Source organism: Vombatus ursinus, unplaced genomic scaffold, assembly GCF_900497805.2.
Source record: "Vombatus ursinus unplaced genomic scaffold, bare-nosed wombat genome assembly UNPS02014810.1, whole genome shotgun sequence".
Taxonomy (NCBI): Eukaryota; Metazoa; Chordata; class Mammalia; order Diprotodontia; family Vombatidae; genus Vombatus; species Vombatus ursinus.
The window spans coordinates 43,823,149-43,846,185 of record NW_020954588.1 but is presented as its reverse complement, the minus strand read 5'-3'; the positions used below and the strand labels follow the sequence as shown (position 1 = coordinate 43,846,185).

Below are 23,037 nucleotides of genomic sequence, written 5' to 3'. Positions count from 1 at the left end.
TCACCATATGCAACTCCAGCAAAAATGGAGTCTCATCTTTAGAGCCTTCAACTATTGCCAGCCCTTTCCCCATAGCTTTGAATTTCCCAAAATGACCTCTTCCTACTTATTCCTTCCCCCCTGGCCATCTCATGAAAACATCCATTCCCTCAGTGTGGTAGATCTCAGCCATTAGGGGAAAGTCAATCCTAAATAAACAAATTCCCATGAAAGTCAGAATGGCTGAAATCAATTGGCTGAAGGGCATTTGTGTATATGTGTCATATATATATTTAAAATCAATTCCATGTATCTTCTGTAGTAATTTCAGGACTGGTTCCACGGTGTGATATAGCAGAAAGAAGAGTTAGAAGACGAGTTCAAATCCTGCCACCCAACATTTACTATCTATGTGACCTAGGGCAAGTCACTTGCCCTCTCTAGGCAAAAATTTGCTCATCTTGAAGAGGAGGGCATGAACCAGATTTCTTTTGAGGTCTCTTCCAGCTCTGAATATAGCTAGGATGCCATGACATTGCCTGCTTAAATGAAGATGGAGCACAGCTGTCCTCCATACTCTATATTATAGTCTTGATGGACGGGACTGAAATGTAAGCTACTACCCTGGCTTCTTTTTCCTCCTTTCTAAATTATTCCAATTTCTTTGACCTTTCCTCATGTCTCCCTTCTTTGATCTGCTTTAATCTTTCTGGTCACTGCTTCCAGGACCTTCCATAACCCTTTCCCACATCACTGAAGTGAACTCACTTGGATTCAGGCTATGCTGGGGCCATCATTTACCAGAGTCCCAGGTCTCTGTCATCAAGTACCCCAGGACTGGCAAAGAACATGATGTCATTGGTTCTAGCCAATCTCAAATGTGGGTTGTAAATTTCTTCCTGCCTTGTTTTCTCCTCATGCTGTTTCGGGCTCAGGGCTGACAGAATGAGGCATGGAGATGAGTGGCCGGTCACCAACTCTCTCCCCAGTCATCCAATCAATCAGAGGAAAGGCTCCAGAAAGCACCAGGCAAGGGAGGGGGTAGGCGGCAAACTCTAGAGGTGGAGGAGGAGGAGTGTCTTTCTGACAGTCCCAGACATAGTGATTCTCTTCCAATCATCCACAAATGACTAAGTCTCAGCAAGGCACACCTGCCTTGATTCTCCTCACCCTTACAACCCTGATCATTTCTACTGAGGAGTCTCTAATGATTTTAGTTGGCAGGGTATTCTAGACTGAGTTGGTCATTAAGAAGCCCAGTTCAGCCATGGTCTGCAGCTCATAAAGATGACAATATGGGCAGTTTCATCTGCTCCTTTGCTGAGACAGAAACAAATCAGAGACAACATATGACTCTACACCATTTTCCATTATGAAAGCTCAAAATGCCAACCTATCAATGGGTCAGAGACTCCATCTACAGATGCCTAATCAATCAAGTATTCAGTTAATCATCCAGATGTGTGGCAAACACAATGCCTTTTTTAACTAGACTGGCCTTTTTGTTCATGGAGAGAACATGTCAGGGCTCCATGGGCACATGATTTTGTGGGCAGGTACACCATTAGCACCTTCCTTTTGAGCTTTCTTCCCATTTATCATATAAATATCTTCCACTTACATAGTGGTTTGCAGATGGTCTTCTCAATTAGAGGATGAGCTTAAAGAGAATGTGTTTTGCCCTTCTTTGTATCCCCAACACTTATCAAGGCATCTGGCATGAGTAAGCACTTAATAAATGCTTACTAACTGACTGACTGACTGATTGGAAGCTTCTGTGGCCACAGAGGACAGTCCTTCAATGCCTCTGTCCAGTGGTCTCCAAAGTGAAGGCAGAGGTATGATCCCAAGGGATATGTGTCAGTCAATCAGAGCATGCAGATATCAGCTGTATTCCATCCTCTCCCAAAAAGCCAAGCATAGGACTTGTGTCCCAAACAACTACATCTATCCATCACAACCCAGTACTCATTTACTCCACCCCCTCTTTCAGCTGTGTAAGCTCCCAAGCTTCTACTTTCTGAGTCAGACACTAGCTCCTCAAGGCACAGATAACCTAATGCTAACCACAGCACCAATGCTGGTGCCATTGGGAAAATCCCCCCCCACCCCCTGCATTGGTGTTGCTGCCACTGTTCAGTCATTCAGTTCTATCTGACTCTATGTATGGACTTTGTCCATGAAGTTTTCTTGGCAAGATACTGGAGTGGTTTGCCATTTCCTTTGCAAGCGTGTCCTCATTTTACACATAAGTAATGGAGGCAAATAAGGGTAAGTGACTTGCCCAAGGTCACACAACTAGTGAGTGTCTGAGGCTAGATTGGAACTCAGATCTTCCTGGCTCCAGGTCTAATGCTCTGTCCACTGCATCACCTAGCTGCCCCTGGTATACCTACCATAAACATTTTTTGGATAGAGGCACATAATTTTAAAAGTTTGGATACCACTGCTTTAGATGATCCATATGAGTTGAATAAGTCTCCATCACCTGGTGGCTAGTTATTTCCTGATGATTCTCTCCAAACTTAGCTAGGTTGTTCCTTTACTAGGCTTCTATTCAAAGCCTTTCCCAATTGAGTAGGACCTGCCAAAGCTTAGGCTCAATTGGCATACTTTTTGAGAATGTGAGGTTCACTTCCATGCCATAATGGGGCCTCAGAGAAGAGCACTAGCAGAGGATGGAGGGTAAGGCAAGAAGATTGGTAATGGGTTTATCGGAAAGTCATGCCCAAATCTTGAGCAATTCCCAATTTCTCTATTGAGCACTGCCCAGTGGATTACCATCATCTGAAAGTTGTATGGTAATTCATTAAGCCAACCATGTTTAATAAAATGCCACTAGTAGAATTAACCATCTGAAATTAAATGCTTCAATGTTCTCAGATGGATTAATTCATGAAAGTCTAGAGTTATTTTACAGGGCTTCATCATGGCCATGTGGTACCTCAGTGGTGATTAGCTGAAAATGCCAGAAGCCAATTTTTTGATTTAGTGGTTTTTTGTGTGAGCCCAGGGAGACAAAGCCTTGATTCTATTTGCAACAGAATATTAAGTGAGTTTTAATCTTAGCATCTTAAAAATACACACTTCTGATATGTATTTTCATAATTGCATAAGTTTGAAGGTCTTTGATACTCTTGATCTGTGTGTATTACATATCTTTTCCTTTGTACTATAAAAGCATAAGGCTAGGTAAATTTCTACCAGCCTCTCTCCTACAAGACAGCAGATATAAATGGTTGGAACAAAAGTAAAACTTCCTAACTGGACAACACAGACAGACTTACCCTGTATAATATAGTGAAAAATGTTGACCTTAGGTGAAATAACATGATGGGGGCAGTTAATGCCATAAAACAATGTTATAAATGAGTGACGTCACTGGGCAGGAGGTGGTTAGGGCTGAGCTGAGCAGAAGAGGAGGTACCTGTGGGATAAGAGCAAACAGGTGAAGGTAGAAGAAACTGAGGTCAGAGGAAAAGGTAAAAAACAACCTGGCCAAGTTGAATGGAGTGGCCCTCATAACAGGGCTTCTTCACCTATTTGGCATCTTGGCTCCTTTTGGCAGTCTGTTGAAGACCCCTTTTCAGAAAAAAATGTTTCTAATTGTATAAGATCAAATATATAGGGTTGCAAAAGAAATCAGTTCTATTGAAATACAGTTATCAAAATATGTATTTTTAAAAACCCATAAGTTCAGGGATCCTAGGTTAAGGACCCTTGCTCTAGTGGAATATAAGTACCTTGAGGGTAGACACAACTTAGGTTTTGTCTTTAGAGCCCTATTGCTTAGACCAGTGCCTGTCCCATAATAGGTGTGTTTACTATTGCAATCAATGTTGACTTACCAGAATTGGCTTGAATTCATGGTAGGACACAGAAAAGAGTCAGAAAAGAATGGACAGGCATGGATGGGCTGCAATCTGCCCCATTGCAGAGAATCCACACTGAGAAGATTGGAGATGCATCAGAGTATTTGGATAGTGGGGGGACACCAGTCTCCAAGGGGAGAAGCCTTCCCCACGATCATGCAGCTAACGGCACAACTGTGACTCAGTCAGGTTCATTGTTCTTCCCCCTTGGGCCACAACTGCCTGAAGTCAAGCTGCAAGTATATGTATTCCTATTGGCCAGAAAAGTAGAAAAGGAGGCAGCTGGATTGTAGGATGGCAATTGGTCCTGCAAGCATCCCTGGGTCACCATCAGCTTGCTGCTGACTTGGCGCTCTGAAGAGCAACAGAAACTTCACCCACAGCCAACAAAATTAGAAAGATATGGAACATGAAACTCCCACATCCTATACTTGCAGGTTTTTGTTTGGTCTTTGAAAACTGCACGGCTCATTACTAGGAAGACTAATGACGGCTCTCACTGCAAAGCTATTCTCAGAGTCAGGAGAACTTGACTTGATCTCTCTGGGCAGCCAGGCTTTCAATAGGAGGCCTCTTTGATAGGAAGTAAAAACTGAAAACCTTCAGAGCCTTCCATCTTGGGGTATGACATGGCACCTATGCAGAAGAGCCATGTTCAGGGAAACAACAACCACCATTCCTTTCTTTGTCCCTAGACTGACCTACAAAGCTGAACCAGGTCAAAACCAAAGAGTAAACAAAACTTATCTTTGACACCTCCACCTTCCTCCTTCATGCTTTCCCTCTCTCCCAGTGGATCACTAGATCATAGATTTCAGGCTAGAGGGGACCATAAAACAATCAAGTTCAACCCCCATTTTTTACAGATGAAGAAACTGAGGCACATAAACGTTAAGTGACATGCCAAGGTCACACAGTAAATGACTGAAACAGGATTTGGACTCAAGGCATCCTTATTCCCAGTCCCCATCCAATTTTGAGGAAAGACTTCTCTTGTATAAATTGTTCTGTTTCTGCGCACTTCTTCATTGTATTGGTTCATAGAAGTCTTCCTAGTTTCTAGGAAAGAAATCCCTACAAAAAATTATTCCCTTGGCTTGGCAACTCCTTCAAAACCTTTCTCACATTAGTGGCTGCTGTTGTGGAGAGACAAAATGACTTGAAGTCAGGGAGACCAGAGTTTAGGCACCACCTCTGATACATATTGACTGGGTGACCCTGGGGAAGTCTCTCAATCTCTCCATGCCCAATGCGATTCTCTAGGATAAAAAGGTGCAGAGAATTCATCAATTTGAGAAGCATTTAGTAAGCTCTAGGGCAAGGTACTGTCCTGGGCTCTGAAGATATAAAACCAAAAGCAAAAACAATCACCCCACCTTCTTTCTCACTTTCTTTTCTTCCTCCCCAAACCCACTCTCAGAAAATGATCAGAAAGTCATTCATATGTAATATAAAAGCGACTGATCAATGGGTTTACTGTCATCCATCCCAGAAATATTTGCAATTTCTTTTTCATCCAGAGCTGTGATTTCACTGATGGAGGGAGCTACTGGTGAGGAAGCACTTCCTCTGCCCACAGGGGTTGATAGATCTTCAGAAAGGCATAGTCTCAGAGAGTCGCTTGGGACACGAGAGGTTTAAGGACTTGCCTAGGATCACATAGTCAGTATGCATCAGGACTTGAACCCTGATCTTCTTGATTCTTTCTTCTATCCACTCTCCAGGGATTCTCAACCTCTTTGGTATTAGGACCCCTTTATACTCTTAAAATTTTTTGAGGATCCCAAAGAGCTTTTATTTACGTGGGTTATATTTATCAGCGGGCTGGAACCAGTTCAAATGGTTGAGCTGATTGTTAAATTTTCAGTGTGAGCATTTATGACTCAGAAATCAGCAGCTACAAATTAGGGCTGATTTGTTGTTTTGTTGATTGCCCACACTTAAGGACGTGGTAGGGGAAATGCCAATCCGCAGATTAAACATAAAAATATGTCATTTTTTTCTAGAGAGCTGTTTTGTAAACCTTTACCAGCACGGTCATGATTATATCAATCTATACTTGCTATATTAGAAATTAAACCTCTTAGTATTAATATGAAATAGTTTTAACCTTGTGGATCCCTTGAAAGGGTCTTGGGGAACCCCAGGTCAACACTTTCATCCAATTGTGCATACTGTCCCCTTGTCCTGGAATAGACTTACTTCTGTCTTAGCCAAAGGAAATCCTTTCTTGTCTTCAAGACACAACAGGGACGCCACCTCCTCCCTTCTTTTTGGGGGGGGAGGGGGGCAATGGGGTTAAGTGACTTGCCCAGGGTCACACACCTAGTAAGTGTTATGTGTCTGAGGCCAGATTTGAACTCAGGTCCTCCTGAATCCAGGGCCAGTGCTCTATCCCCTGCACCACCTAGCTGCTCCCCCCTCCTTCTAACCCAGCCATAAATGAGTCGGGTCTCCCTGCTCAAACTGCCCATACCACTCCATTTGACTTCTCTGTGCGTTTCATATTCTGACTTGTGCCATGGTTAGCTGTGGATGTGTCTTATCCTTCTACCTTATTGTAAGTTCCTTCTAGGCAGAGACTGTGTTGTTTTCCATCCTTGCATCTCCAGTACCTAGGATAGTACCCTACATACAGGAGGTGTTTAATAGATGCTCATTGAAAAATGAAAGATTAGTCAATTACATTATGTTTGACATTAATTATACACCCAAAGAGGGTGAATAAAAATAGAATTACAATTTGGAATTGATCATTTTTGCTTCCCTATTGGAAAAGCAATCGATGAACTTAGAACCTGTTCTATTTTATTTCTGATCTTGTTCCTTAGAAATGCATACAGTTTAATGAAGAAATGAAAATGAGCTGCTATTTGTAGGTTTATATTATTTATGCTATTCTGTAAATCATTTATGTGCCTGGTGGTTTCCAAATGACTCATTACACACTATACTAACAGTGATGAATGGCACCCTGGTAAGAAAACTTCATCACCATTTCTCGTCACCTTCATGGTTGTCAAAACCCACATGTCTAACAGAGCCATCAAACCTAGCTAGCTGGAGAATGATTAATAAGTTTAAAGGAAAATTAAATGGGCTTCTCTTTTGCAAAATGCAAACGTCCAGAATTCGACTGTAAATTTTCTGGTGTGATGGAATCATAGGAGAACAGTATGGTGTTGATCTCTGGCTTACCACATGGGTGACCTTGGGGAAGTCACAGTGTTCCTGGGCTTCAGTTTCTTCTGGTAAAATTAGAGGTGGGGAAGAAGAGAGAAAAGGTTGGACAAAAGGTCTCTGAAGTCATTTCTAGAGTTATGAACCTATAACCAACTGAAACTTATTCATTCACTTATTCAACTGGCATTTATTAAGCATATATTATGTATAAAGCACTTTATTAAGTATTCAGGAGGCAAAAATTAAGAAAAGGGAAGTAGTCCCTGAACTTAAGAGACTTACTTTAATAGACCACAAAGGTACCACCACAGTAGAATGAGACAGTCGAGTATATTATGCACAGAGATAAACTATTAAAGTCAAATTGTACTATGTTCTGATTTGCTTGAAACTATTTGTAGTTAAGTCTTTTTTCAGTCATATTGAGATCCAGCTTCATTCACCCATTTGGGGTTTTCTTGGCAGATACTGGAGTGGTTTGCCATTTCCTTCTCCAACTCATTTTACAGATAAGAAAACTGAGGCAACCCAGATGAAATGACTTGCCCAGGGTCACAAAGCTAGTACATGTATGGGGCTGAATTTGAACTCAGGAAGATGACACTTTCTGATTCCAAGCCCAGGGTTCTATCCACTGTGCCACCTTAAACTAGCCCCACTAGCTTAAAACTATGGCAAGAATAAATTGCATATGTTTTAAATTTGCTCTTTAAAAAACATTTCTATTACTGTTCTTTTAAATTATTAAGTATCTTACCGGCACTCTTTTATTATATCACTATCAATTCCCAATAACTCTGTCCCCTAGGACCTCACAATATACCCATTTTGTCAATGTTGGACAGTATACCTTCAAAGTCGTTTGGCCTGATCCTCACATTTGGCAATTGTTTGAAACTGAAAACCAGGCAGGTTACCCAGATAGGAAGAGAGCCTGAACTCAGCACGTTGCAGGCTTCAACAGCTCACCGAAGCCTTAGCCACCAGCTACCCTCACCAGAGTTCTGACATTTTGCAGGGTTGCTTTCTTCCCATTATTGTGGTTACTCTAAAAATGGCTCATCTGATTCTGCTCATTTTTCTCTGTAGCAGCTCATATGAGCCTTCCTAAGTTTTTCTGAATTTCTCATTTTAAAACCTGCCTTTTCAGTGTTAACCTTTCCTCTGGACTCTCTTACCACCAGGTGGTTCTTTGGAGGGAAGAGGTCTAGTTTGGGGTTCATTTTTGTAGGGAGGTAGCTCTCCACGGTTGACATTTCTGAGCCGCGTGGGTAATCTACGCAGCCAGAAGCAGCCAATTGAAATCCTAATAGGCCAGGCTGAACTCTCTGCTTTAAGTATCTGTGATTTCTGCAGGAATATCTGTAAACAGCAGAGCTATAATGGCTCCTGTGGCTAACTGATTACAGTTACTACTTTAGTGGTGTTTTTACATCCAGAAGCACCTTCGAAATTGCAGTGTGTGTGTGTGTGTGTGTGTGTGTGTGTGTGTGTGTGTGTGTGTCCGTGTCCATCAATCAACCCAGCCAAGGGTCCCAGGGAACCCAGGGAACCCTGGGACCATTTGTTCCACAGCTAGAGCGCTGGGAAAGGCGAAGGGCAGGCAGCCCTTCACTCCTGAAGAAGCTCAGCTTTGTAAGCCACAGTCCAAACCCAGCAGGCTGTAGTTTATTCTGAACCTTGGCTTTAGAAGGATTTCTAGAAATTCACTGACGAGACAAATTTTATCAGCCCCCATCATAATGCCTGTCATTTTAAGATGAGCCTTGGCACAGCCTGACATCAGCTGGGGGGGGAAGAGAAGGGGAGCAGGAATTTCTTCTAGTTTGGCAAGAATAGATGCTAACAATAAATCCAGGGCCCACTGCTTTCAGGTACAGGGTGCCCACAGAATGGGCTAAATTGTGCCGGGTATTTCTCCCCTTTCAATTGGAAAGGGAATTCAATAGAATTGGGGACTCTGTGGTATAGACAAGAACTCTTCCTAGACAAGTATGTGTTAATGTGTGTTTTAAAGAGTCTTTCATGTTTGAGGCATTTCTTTTGCAACAGAGGAAATGAGTAAGTATCCTATATGTGATATCTACTTTGTACTTGGAGTACCTTTTCCTAAAAGAGACTCTGTTAATCACTTTTAGGGAAGTCCCTAGATATGAGCCTTACTAAAGCTTTTATTTAAGAGATCTTTCCAGAAACTCTGGAGTGGGTGGGGGTGACAAAGAATGCAAGAAAAGCCTCCAGGCGTACCTCGAAGATATTGTGGGTGCAGTTCCAAACCACCACAATAAAGCCAATGTCACAACAAAGTAATACACACAGATTTTTTGGTTTCTCAGTGGATATAAAAGTTATATTCACCCTATACTGTAGTCTATTAAATGTGCATAGTATTATGTAAAAAAAAAATGTACATACTTTAATTAAAAGTCTTTTTACTGGTAAAGGATCTTCCCTCACGGTGACCGCTGACTAATCAGGGTGGTGATTGATGAAGGCTGGGGTGCCTGAGGCAATTTAAAAAATAAGACAATAATGAAGTTTGCTGTCTCGATTGATTCTTCCTTTCACTTGAACACTTAGAAGCCATTGTGAAGTTATTAATTGGCCTAATTTCAATATCTTTGTGTCTCAGGGAATAGGGAGGCCTGAGGAGGAGGAGGAACACTGGAATAGCCTACCTGAGAGTAGTCACAACACACACAACATTTATCAATCAAGTTTGCTGTCTTATACGGACGCCGTTCGTGTGCCCCAAAACAATTACAATAATAATATCAAAGGTCACTGATCACAGATCGCCATAACAGATATAATAATGATGAAAACGTTTAAAATACTGTGAGAATTACCAAAATGTGACACAGAAACACAATGTGAGTACATGCTGTTGGGAAAAGGTTGAGATAGACTTACTTACTCGACATGGGGTGGCCACAAACTTCCAATCTGTAAAAAATGTGATATCTGCCAGACCCAATAAAAGGAGGTGTGCCTGTATTCCTCTCCCTTTGGTTCAGGCTCCCCTAAGGCTGAACCTAATCCATTTCCTCCCTACCCCACCCCAACTCTCCACCCTATCTCCAGCTGCTTATAAGACTGACAGATTGGAAAATAAAAGGTATAACGTTACTTTCTTGAACTATTTCTCATGGGAGTATGGGAATTCAGGAGGATACATTTATTGCATGTGTATATTTATATATATATATATATATGTATTCTATACAGATATGTATATATGTATGCATGTCAAGTTTCAAACCTTAAAGCTCTCAATAAATGTTAGCTACTACTATTTAGTGAATGCAATTGGAATTTCTAGTCTTACTGTCTATAGAGTGGGTAAATTTCTCCCATAAGCACTATATGGTCTGAGATTCACCTGGTCACACCTAGTGAAAGGCCAAGCCTGAGATTCTGGAAATTGTGGTAAATACCAAATTGTAAACATAATGCTTTGGAGAAACTAGCTAGCCTGCCTCCCAGGTCTATGGTGTTTTGTAATTCCCGCTGTATTTTAGGGATGCTAAGCGTCATCCCTGCTTTCTGCCAGCTAAGTCTCTGCCTACAGGAAACAAAGTAATAGGAGAATTGGCTTCATGGAATCCATGGAGCCAACCTGGTGGATGACCCTGGTGAAAAAAAAATCTACTCATGATACCCACTTTTAGAAGTAGGCTTATGTCATAGGAAAAACACTGGATTTGACATCAGAGGACCAGAGTTCAAATCCCACCATCAATACTTCCCACACTCATTTCACTTCTCCTGGTCTCAGATTCCTTCTGTGCAGATTGGGGGGGGTTCAACTATGCATCAGATTTAGAATGAAAAGGGAACCCTGGGACCATTTGTTCCTGACCCCTCTCATTTGAACAGATGAGGAAACTGAGGCCCAGGGAAGGGCACAGAGGGAATTTGAAGCCAGGTTCCCTGACTCTTAAGGCAGTGATTCTTCCACCTTATCACAAGGTTTCTTCTGTATCTCCCTTCTTTTCATCTGCTAAGCATCCCCCTCCCGTGGTTTCCACCCAGTCTGTCTGGGTCAATAGGTTTTGAGCATACAATGGAAGCTCCCTGCTCGGGGACTCTTAGGTGTGTAAGCCGCTGCTGACCTAGCTATTTCCTACACAAAGTGTTTTTAAAGGGACATCACCTTTTTACTACTGAAAGCTTGAATTTTTTTTTTAACCTAAGAGAACACGGTGAATACATTTTCAGAGTAGTTTATTCTCGGAGGTTCAGTTACAATGGAAAAGCTAGGGTCAGGGAATAAGTGGTTGGAATTGAAAAACTTGGTGCCTTCAGATACATTTTCTATTTTGGCTTCACAACAACTCTGAGATAGATGAGACAAATAGTATTTCCCGCAGTTTATAGATGAGGAAACTGAGGCACAGCAATGGAAGGAAGTGATGAGAATGGGAGTTTGAAAAGTAATCTCTTCTAATCCAAGTAAAATGTAAGCTCCTTGAGGGCAGGATCTATCGTGATTTGTCCTTCATATCTCCAGAACCTAGCATGGTGTGGGGAACAGAGCAGGCGCTTAGTGAAAGCCATCACTGCTTTTCTCATCCTGACAGGAAAGCCTAGCTTCCTGAAGGCAAGTCTCTGGGAGCTCTTACCTTTGCATGCTTTGTAATGCCTCACTATATAGACAACATTGAATGAAGACTTCCAGAATGACTACTTACATTTTGTTGGTTTTTTTTTAAATTTTCTCTTTCCTTTCTTGTCTGCTCTCTCCCCACGTAGTAGATCATAACCTCCTTGAGGGTAAAGAATATTTCATTTTTTGTCTTTGTATTACTACCTAGGACAGTGCCCGGCACACAGTAGGTGCTTAATAAATGATTCTAAAAAGGAAACTCTAGCCACCCTCCTCTAGGAGTATTTTTTTGAAATGCAGGTTTGCTATAAAAAAACATAAGCTTATTGAGCTTTGACATGAGGAAGAATCTCTGTGTGGGTTCACCATGAGATGGAAAAAGTGTTCTGATCTGTCAGTGACAGAATTTTTTTTCTCTTTTGAAAATGAGTTTTCATGTCTTCAAGAGAGTTTGTGGAGGAAAGAAATGTCCTAAGAGCCCACATACTTTCCCCCTCTAGCTCCTATCTCTGTGGCAGTACTAAGGAAGAATGTTCATAATTAAAGCTTGATGATAATATTCATGGATTCCTGTTTTCTAGACAGAAAAAATGTATACAATTTTCACTTTGGCATTATTAATATAATTTCCTTTTCTTATTCTAGGAATCTTGGAAAATCAGGACTCAGAGTTTCCTGCTTGGGCCTTGGTAAGTAATTTCACTGGGGATGGGAGGTGTTGCCACAGTCAATTGGAAGCCTGTTAAAGACCTTAGCACAAAGGCTAAGGTCTCCCACTGCATCCAGGGCCATCTCCAGTTGTCCTGATCTTTGTCTTGCCACTGGACCCTGATGGTTCCAGAGGAGAAAGTGAGGCTGGTGACTTTGCAGAGTTCTCCCTCATTTAATCCAATTCACTTGCATGTCATGGCACCACCTCCCTGATGTTATGGTCCTCTTCTCTAGAACGAAGGATGAACAATAACCTGGCAATGGGGAGGGAGATTAGCATTAGGCAGGATTGAATGTAATGTTGTTGTTGTTCAGTCCTTTCAATCATGTCTGACTCTTTGTGACCCCATTTGGAGTTTTCTTGGCAGATACTGGAGTGTTTGCCATTTCCTTCTCTAGCTCATTTTACAGATGAGGAAACTTAGGCAAACAGGGTTAAGTAGCTTACCCAGGGTCACACAGCTAGCAAGTGTCTGAAGTCAGATTTGAACTTAGGAAGATGAGTCTTCCTGACTGCATGTCCAACATTTTATCCACTGCAGTACCTAGCTGCCCCCTGAATGTAAAGTAAGTAAGAGTTAATACTGACCTCACCTCCCCATTACGTTACCCTTTCCACCTTTCTCACTTTTCTGTGTCCTCTCTCACCAAAACCAGGAAGCCCAAAGTGTAATTGGCAAATTTATTCATGGTAAAAAAAGATGAAAAAGGTTATTCCTTCTAATCAGGTTTGAATTTGAAAAGAAGGCTGAGTAGAGAAGGCAATGCTTAATAATAAGGATGAGCCTCTGATGATAGAATTTGGGTTGGGGTCATTGTTTTGGCCTGGAGGTCTTCCCAGGGTCTCTCAAATTACCTAGGAGTGGCTGGTGCTGCTAAAGCCAGCCCAGGTGTCAGGAGCAAATCAGTCCTGTTCAAATTCAAACAGCCTTCTGGAGTCTAATGTCATTAGGAATGTTATTGTGACCTGGAGATAAGCAACGTAAACAAATCTCTAGCTCAGAGGAAATAAGTTCTACTGCCTTGCTCTGCATTTCATATCAAGGCTCTCAACCCCTCTAGAGGTTTTAGAAGTAGCTTCTAACTGGTTATTTGTTTTCACTTGTGATGCTGGGACAAGTCAGAGGTAGTAGTTTCATGTTTTCGTTACTTATAACCTTTCTCTAGAGTTAACCTATCATTGAATGACTTACCTTATTCTGAGCAGGTCTTAAGCTGTCCTGCATATTAATTTGTCATACATAAGTTCATGCAAATTTAGCTATTATCACATATGTATTCACTATCGAAAAACACTTGAAATATTTACCAACAATATAAAATGTCCAAAATGGAAATCACCATGTAAGTCTTGTAAATTGCTAGTCTCCATGGCAACAAATACAATGGGTTCTCTCAATGGAAAAAGAATTTTTTCAAGAGGACTATAGAAGAATCAGACCCAAAATGCTAAGAAAACCAGCCACTTTCCCATAGTTGGCTATAGGTGTCAGAAATTTATTCTCCAGTGAAATGTCACATGTAAATTGCGCCTCTTTTGAAGAATCTAAAGCTGACATATTCAAGGACTTTTTGCTGCAGGTTGAACTCAAATTCTGGTGTGAGTTTTGAGGTGGTTGAAGTCTGGTGGGGAGGGGAGGCCAGTGACATTGCAAATGGCACCTGGAAGCAAACATCTCTGTCCATCCATCCAACCATCCATCCATGGACGTCTATCCATCTGTGTTGGCATCATTCTGAGCAAAAAGACGAAGTTGGACAGTTTTGAATGAGCTTCCTTCTTCAACTTGTCCTCTGTAAACCAGAGAAGAAAAGAAGTTGCCAGGGGACAAACGGCCTTTCTTGGAGTCAGGAAAATCCGGGCTCAAGTCCTATATCTGATACATATGGGCTGTGACTTTGAACAAGTCATTTAACCTTTTATTTCTCTAGGCAACTCTCTAAAATTAGAAGGTGTCAATCTGCATTGATTGAGAGAGTTTTCTTCATTGGGAGCTCCCAATACCAAAGGTCTAAGTCCCTCCCTCTCTCATAGCTCTTCAGGGAAACAGGACACAGGATACTGAGCCAGCCAGTGTTGATTGAGTACTGATGGTACGGTATAATTTTTGCTCTATCTGCTTTTAAAGGGTTTCCTTTCAGGCCTTCATGTCCTTGTGTTTCATTCTAGCATAGAGAACCATAGAGATATTTCCCCTACATTCCCAAACAAACAAATAACAACACCAAAAAAAGGTCATTTTGCTGATGTCAGAAAATGGGAGAGCAGGTGTATGGGCCCTGCAAGGAATGAACTGTCAGATATTTATAAGACGTGATGGAGAATGCACAATAGATGGTATGCTGGGTCACCTGATTATTTCCTGCTGAGAGCTTCTCAAATGTAGCATTAAATGTGATTTTGTAGCACAAAATGCAGTTCTCTTGGGCAGCTAGCCAAAGACAGAGAGTGCTATCTCTTGCCAAATGTCCATATAGCCAGGCAGAAAGTTGCTTCTTTGGGCTCAGAAGCAAGAAATCAAAGGAGTAGAAGTAAAACTGAGTCAGCTTAAGACCTCATCTTACGAGAGCCCAAAAGCAGGCTGTTCTTACGTCTACTTAGATATGGACCAAAACAGAACCTAGGAAACCGAGGCTAACTCCTTTATTTTACAGATGAGGAAACTGAAGGTTAAAATGGGGAAATAATTTGTCCAAGGTCACACAGGTAGTAAGTGGAAGAGGACCATGGTTCCAGTGTAAGTCTCCAGGCACCATTTTCTACCACTCTGGTTAGTGGTCCTGTTGAAGTGTATATTCTTTCATTACATGGCATCCTCTAAAGCATTCATTTCATACTTTGTTCTCGAAGGAAAGAACTAATAAAATTAAATATTGAACACCTTTGAGGATTTATGTTGAGCTTCTAACATAATAGGGAAAAAATGGCCCAGGCAAACTAATCAATGTCAGTATAACACTGAGCCGACCTGTATTGACTGAGTGCCTATGGGACTTTACAAGGCGTTGGAGGTTCCAGGATGTCAACTGAACACCAAATGCCTCAGGGCAACACTTGGCAGATGATGTCTGATTCTAGGACCTATGGAGGTTAGAGCTAGTCCTGTGGTTTCTGAGGTGGGAGGGGAATGGCGACAGGAAAGAGAAGAGCAGAACATGTAAACCATTGGAAAGAACATGGAATTTGGAGTCAGAGCACCTGGGTTTGAATCCCAGCTCAGCCACTTACTATCTACCTGTATGACCTTGGGTCACACATAGCCCCATTGAACCTGATCTATAAAATAAGGCTCCACTCACTGACCCCCTAAAGTCCTTTCCAGCAATAAATCTTTAATCATCTGATCCTAAGAAGGCAAAGATTTTTGCTCAGGGGCAGAGATGGGTGTCAGCTTTGGATAAGAAAAGACCCCAAAAGGGTAGCCTGGTTACAGAAGGTTTGGGTACTAGAGATTACCATGAACTGGTCTCATGGTGCCATATTTAAATTCAATTCAAGGGGCATCTAGGTGGTGCAGTGGATAGAGCACCGGCCCTGAATTCAGGAGGACCTGAGTTCAAATCCGGCCTCAGACCAAACACTTGACATTTACTAGCTGTGTGACCCTGGGCAAGTCATTTAACTCCAATTGCCTAAAAACGAAAACAAAAAAACAAAAAAACACAAAAATAAATAAATAAGTTCAATTCTATCAGCACTTATTACTGGCATATTATGTGTGAGACCCTGGAGATACAAAAGACATAATGATCCTTGAGCTTTAAAAGAAGCTCTGGACTCCCAAAAGCAGATGTGAAGAGGGACAGCAAAGATATAGAGGCATTACATGGACGATTCCATAGAAGGCATTATGTGAACTATTCCACAGGAGGCATTATATGGACTATTCTGTAGAAAGCATTGCATGAACTATTATTCCTTATCAGGAACAGCAATACCAGGGTCTTGGTCTTTGGCTGGAATGGAGTGTGTGAAAGGGGAGAGTACTGAGAAATCCGTCTGGAAAGATAAGAGCTGGATTGTAAAGGGCCTTAAGTGATGAAAATAAAAATGAAAAAAGAGATTTCCGTATTTTATCTTAGAGGTCCTAGGAAGTCCTTGAAGTTTTCGAGCAGAGGTGTGATGCGGTCAGACCTGGACTTTGAGAACATTCATTTGGTAGCTGTGTGGAGCATGAAGAGAGGAGAGACCCTAGAAGGGAGACAAAGGAGAACGCTGTTGTGATATTGTCCACGAAAGAGGTGGCAAGTTGTCTGAGCTAGGCTGGTAACTGTGTGTGTGTGTGAAAAGAAAAGTGAGGATTCAAAAGACAGAGGAGATAGAATCCATGACACTTGGTCATCCACTCAATATGTGGCATGGCTGAGAGTGAAGAATAAAAGATTTCACATTTGCAAACCTTGGTGACTGTTAGGATGGTGGTGCCCTTGACAGAAATAGAAAAGTCAGGAAACAGGCTTGGTTTCTAAGGAGGGGAAAGATCATTACTCTTGTGAACATTGACTTGTAGATGCTCCTGGGACAATTAGGCGGAGGTGCCTCCCAAGTGCGTCAGCCTTGGTTTCCCTGACTTTCTTCAATGCTCAGCAGATGTTCTCCCTTTTCCCAGAGGTTTTTTCTGGTCAGTTACCTCAGCTGCTATTGCCTTCCCCTCTAAGATTACTTTCCATCTGTTCTCTATATAGACTTATCCATATATAATAATTTATCTATATATAGATTTATTAAGTTCACATATTATCTCAGCATGTGAGATCCTTCAAGCAGGGATTATATTTTTGCTTTCTTTGTATTCCAAGTGCTTAGTAAAATATCTGCCACATGGTAAGCGCTCAATCAATGTTTATTAACTTGACTTGACTTAACTTACGTGGTTCTTGAGCTCTGAAGGAAGATGAGAGCTACAGAGGTAGATCTGGAATCATCTGTGTTGAAATGATAGTTAAACCCATGGGGCCTGATGAGATGAGAGAGAGGCACAAATCCTGAGGAATTGTTCCAGTAGTCATCCTCTTGGGTGTCAATGCTGCTGCTCAATCTTAGCACATGATCATGTGATCATGTGAGGAGAATCAAGTTGGACTTGGAGTAGGGAAAACCTGGGTTTGAGAACCACCCCCAGACACTTCCTAGGTAGGTGACCCTGGGCAGGTCACTTAATCTCCCAAGCCTCAGTGTTATCATACGTAAAATGTGGATAATAATGGTACATACCCCATGGAATTGTCACGAGAAACAAACAAGATGATGTCTGTAAAACCTTAGGCACTATACAAATCATAGGATTGCAGACTTAACTCTGGAAAGTACCAGAGAGGTCGACTCATCCAATCACCTCATTTTACGGGTGAGGAAAGTGAGAGTTAGACAGGTGATCACTTGTCCAAGATCACATAGTCAGCAAAAGAACCCAGGTCTTTTAATTCCAAAGCCAATGATCTTTCTTTCTTTCTCTTTTGGAGGCAGATGGGGTTAAGTGACTTGCCCAGGGTCACATAGCTACTAAGTGTCTGAGGCCAGACTTGAACTCAGGTCCTCCTGACTCCAGGGCCTGTGCTTAAATCCACTGCACCATGCAGCTGCCCCTGCCAATGATCTTTCCACTGTGCCATGAGTGCTGGACTTAAGTCAGGAAGACCCGAGCCTTACCTCTACTAGCTATTCAACTATAGACAAATGACTTAACTTCTCCAAACTTCAGCTTTCTCATCTATAAAATGGGTATAATAATACCTATAATGCCTATCTCATAGGGATGTTCTGAGGAACCATTGGCATAATGTTTGTAAATCACTTTACAAACTGAAAATCACTATGTATATATACATATACATATATATATATAGTGGTTATTAGTACCTCATCAGTATCTTTTCTATGAGGTCCAAATAGCAAATGTCTTGGGACAGGTTGCTATCCCGTCATAACTTTTAAATATTTAACATTCTATAGACTATTGTAATAGTAGATAAAAATAAACTGAGTTTTGTGGTTGAATAAAAAAGCATTGGGATGTCAGCTCATCCTAGGTGGGCTCACTGACAGCATCCTTGGGATAATGGAGTTGAGATGCATTTCATACTGTCCCTACATGATTTGATCCCCCCTTCTGGATCTCCATATTTTCAGAGCTTTTCATACCATAGACCTTGCAATTTGAGTATTTGGTGACATCTGTTATAAACAGTGTTCTCAATACCATCACTGTTATTGTAGTAACATCATGATTTTCTACAAAAATGCTTGTGAATTCCAAGGTCAAGCAAACTTATGCAACCCTGACTCTTCTCACTTTTCCGTAGACATGATGAAGTTGCACTAAAGGTTTTTGCATAAAACACCAAACATTTTGAATGAATGGTATTTTTTTGTGTGACACCTTTGGTGGTTCTCATTCTTGATGTTAGGGAATATGCAAAATAAAGTCCTTACTATTTATTATTGGCAATAACAAAAAGCAGTTATTGAGCACCTAGGAGAACTTGATGGGATGACTTTTTTCAAAGGCATGATTTCTTCCCACAAAGATTTTAAACATTTTTTCAGTATAATATAAATGAAAAGTGAATTGTCTTAAGTCTATCCAGCATATCCATGGGTCTTAATGTTTGCCAATGTTGAGCAAACCAAGAACCCTTAAAAATGTCACTACTCCGAGGTAGGTTTTTAATCTCAAGAGATGCCATGGGGCACTTTGAAATGAAATTGTCAAGCAGTTGAATAAAGAAAATGTGCATTTCTCCTCTGCTTCCAATCCCTTTACTAATATTTAGTACTAATTAATACTAATTACTAATTAAGCCCTTCAAGAAGCCATGATTTCCTCAATGTGAGTGCTTCCACTATTCATATAGATCACAGAATCTCTTAATATGCGGTTTCATAGAATCTCAATTAGACTATATTATGGAAATTCTTGTTTTATTCCATAAATTAAAAATAAAATTAAAAAAGAAGAATCTTGGTTAGAAGGGATCTCAGAATCTATTTTGTCCAAATTATACCTAAACAAGAGTTCCCTCATAAGTTACTGTGTTCAAAAAATCTTTTTTTTACCTAGTGGCCAACTTCCTGGATATTCTTTGGACCACAGATGTACAGTAGCTTGCCTGGTCTGTACTCAAGGCTTTCCAGCTTGGCAGGGCTTTCTAAAGCTTGTGCTTTGTTTGCCTAATCTTCCCAAACCTTGGTCACCTCTACTTCACGATAAGGCACCAGAATATAACTTTAGTGGGGAAGTATTGGCATATTATTGTGAATGTATATCTAGATATACATGTAGCTATAGATATGCATTTAACCACAAGGTGGTGCTGCTAGTCACTCACCCGATCCTGTTTAATAGGAAGGCTTAGGATCAAGGAGTTCCGTATACAACCTCGAAGTCATGGTGCTTCACCCTGCTAAGTGTGAATGCCAAGCTCTCTAGGGTTCTCAACAAGTAGACGACTTTATTCCTCCCTCCCACCCTCAGCTTTACATATCACTAGGTGGCCATGCCAACTCACTAGTCTAAAGGATATGGTTAATGAGTATTTAACTAATTAGAAAAGGCCTGAGTTCCTGCTTCTGAAATCCTACCTCTTCCCTAAATTTCTATATTTTGCTGAGCCCTAGTCAGGTGACCTTGGTATAATAGGAGTCACTCTCCACTGAAGTATCATGTTTTATTCTTGACATGAGAATAATAAATGCAGTAAACGATATATAACATATACTATGTAACTATGTACCCACAGGTTTCCCAGACTCCAGGCAGTTTTCAGACATTATATAGTCCACCCCAAACCCAGAACTTCTAGGAAATGTAAACATCAATTTCCCTAGGCTCCCACTATCTCTGCTCCTGTAAGCAGACAATGTGTGTAGATGATATAACACAGTCCACAACTGATATGTCACTTAGATATCAATTAGTGATGGTTATTAAGTGAAGACTCAGGAAGTCTGGACCAAGACTTGATTATTCTTTGTGTTATGGAATATGAGCTTAGGATTCAATGAAAACTGAAATCCTGACATACTGTTTTTGGTTACATTTCCAGTCCTGGCAGGAACTTCCCATTGCCCACCAAAGCAAATCTCTCACCATGAAGCTACTCCTCACTTGTGGACCAGAGGGAATAGACTCAGAGGGAAGTCCATCCTGGAGTCTCTCTGACCTGGAGACCTCTGGTTTCTGTTTTTAGTAGCCGGCAGTCAAATCATAGTCCATTTGCTCTTTGAAGCCCAGTGACCCTGTCCCTGGCATCTCCCTCCTTGATGCTACTTATAGACTTAGAAAATTCTGTTTACCATTCCTTTTTTAACATCCATATGGCAGCCAAAAACTGACCACTGTACCCTGAAATGGGCAGGAGGGGAGGAGACAGTGAGAAGAGATGATCTATAATATACATACAGAAGTTATAGATGAGGTGCTATCTATATGGATGGTGACAGTTTTTACACCAATGTAATCACTTTTGGGTGAGAGAAATCATGCAGGGAGTAGGTTGTAACCTCTGATTTCACTGATGGGAGAACTCCCAGTGTGGAACCTCCCTCCTTCACTAATGCATATCAGAAATTAATCTATAACTTAACCCTCTAGAGAGAGGCCTGGGGCACTGAGAAGACAAGTGATTTGTCCATGGATCTTTAGCCAGTATTTATCACAGGCATGATTTGAGTTTATGTCTTCATGACTCTTAAACCAACACTCCACTTTCACCCTGTCTCTTATTTATTGTTTATACATGTATAATATGTATTAGGAAAGGAGGAGTAGAAGAAGCGAATTCAAATCCTGCCTCTGACACTTACTAGCTGTGCAGCCACGGGTAAGTAACCTACCCACACTGAACATCAGGCAAGTCCCTATGACTTACCTACTAAGTTATAGATGGTTTTCAATTAGTAGGTTTGGAGGAAATGGCCACATTGGCAAAAATCATAGGTCTTTGGCTTTTTGTTGTAACATATATTCATGTACATATACATTTTAGGAATGACAAACTTCCCACTGTCTGAGCTTTTCAGAATACAGAGGTAGGAGGTATCTCTATAATAAGAACTATTATTTGTCCATGCATTTTGTGGGGCATGGAATCATAGATTTAGAACCAGAAGAAAGCTTACCAGGCACATAGGCCAACAATCCCCCCCCTCCCTCGATTGTGCAGACAAGGAAAGTAAGGTCTAAATAGAGGAAGTAACTTGGCCCAGGTCATGCAGGTACTAAGATGCAAAGGTTTTCAACCTAGGTCCTCTGACTTTAAATCAAATGCTCATTCTATGTAACTCATTCCATTACTTTTTAATCACACTTTATGTCTTATAATGAGCTAAATTAGAGAGTTGAAGTGAGAGAATAGATAATCCTCTCATTAGGAAGTATTGTCAGTCAGACCTCATGTAAGAAAAAGTAACAGAGAAAAGCTTCCTGGAAAGGGGGTGTGTGTGTATGTGTGTATGTGTATGTATGTGTGTGTTTTTGTTTGTGTGTGTACGTGTGCTTTCAATCCAAGCACATGCTCCTTTTCCTTCTTACTAATGGGTGCAGCTGTAAAGAACAAGGGGCCCTCATTTATTCATCTAGGATTCAAAGAAGAAACAAGTGGATGCAGAGGCACCATTGACCCCAGCTTCCATAGTGGACAAAAGATCCTCCACAGGAACAGATGTGGGATTTTAACAGAGCAAATAATTACCCTTAGATCATGTCTTTTTCTAGTGCTTTACAAATGTAATCTGGCTCACCATACTTCAGAGAAAGAAGGGGAGAAACATTATTCACCTTCTCTTTTATAGATAAGGAAATGGTCTGACAAAGAAATGCCTAGCCTGAGGTAGTGGGGAGTAGACAGGATGGATACCACTCCAGCTTCCTGCCAGCAATCTGCAGTCCTGTGGTTTAATTAGCAGGCAATCTTCCTTGTCAGCCACACTGAACTTCCTTGCCCACAAGACTTAGCTGTTTTTCTGGAATCTTGAAGGAGTTATACAGAATCAGAAACATAAGAGTCTTCCCTCTGACACTGCCTCCGATTGTTCCTGTCTCTATCCTGCTAGTACATAGTGGTTTGTGAGTTGTCTCCACCATTAAATGGTGAGATCCTTGAGGGCAGGGTCCATTTTTGCCTTTGTTTTTGTCCCTAGTACTTATCACTATGCCTGACTTAATTTTTTTTTTTACTTGTTAACTTGAAAGTCTGATGTTGATGATGTAGGTTAAAGCCTAGCATAGGGTACAGAACCAGTTTCAGAGTTGGAAGGAACCTCAAAGACTATCTAGCCCAATTTGTACCTTACCTAGAATCCCATCTACAATCCCCCAGGTGGAGCATCCAGACTGCCTTAAGAACCCTAGTGGAAGTGGGTGGTGGTGGAGGGAGGAGACCCCCACAGTCTTATGCCCTGTGTCCATCCTCTCCTCATTGGTCACTCATTCTGGACCCACCATTTTGGAAAAGACTCAAGCCGTGCTTCCTAACGTTCTTACCTCTACTGTTGATTGCACCATGAATGGGTGCTCTTCCTTCTCCCATTCCTTTTCAGCAGCCTTACATAGATACTTTTATATATTAGATTTTTATATAGGTTTTATATATACAGGTGCTTCTCCAGCACCTATATAGAGGTTCATTCACACACACTAGAGCCCTTTAGGCAAAGTTTGGATGCTCAATTTGGGGGCTTGT

The 23,037-nt window shown here is 41.3% G+C and overlaps 1 protein-coding gene across 2 annotated transcripts in view; it reads left to right on the top strand.

Moving 5' to 3' along the window:
• Positions 1–23,037, top strand: part of KCNAB1 (potassium voltage-gated channel subfamily A member regulatory beta subunit 1) — a 451,442-nt gene that overhangs the window by 291,086 nt on the left and 137,319 nt on the right. For both annotated transcript variants that reach the window (XM_027875934.1, XM_027875933.1), the window contains exon 2: positions 12,289–12,332. In XM_027875934.1, coding sequence (XP_027731735.1) covers positions 12,289–12,332 — 44 coding nt within the window. The remainder of the gene's footprint in view (positions 1–12,288; positions 12,333–23,037) is intronic.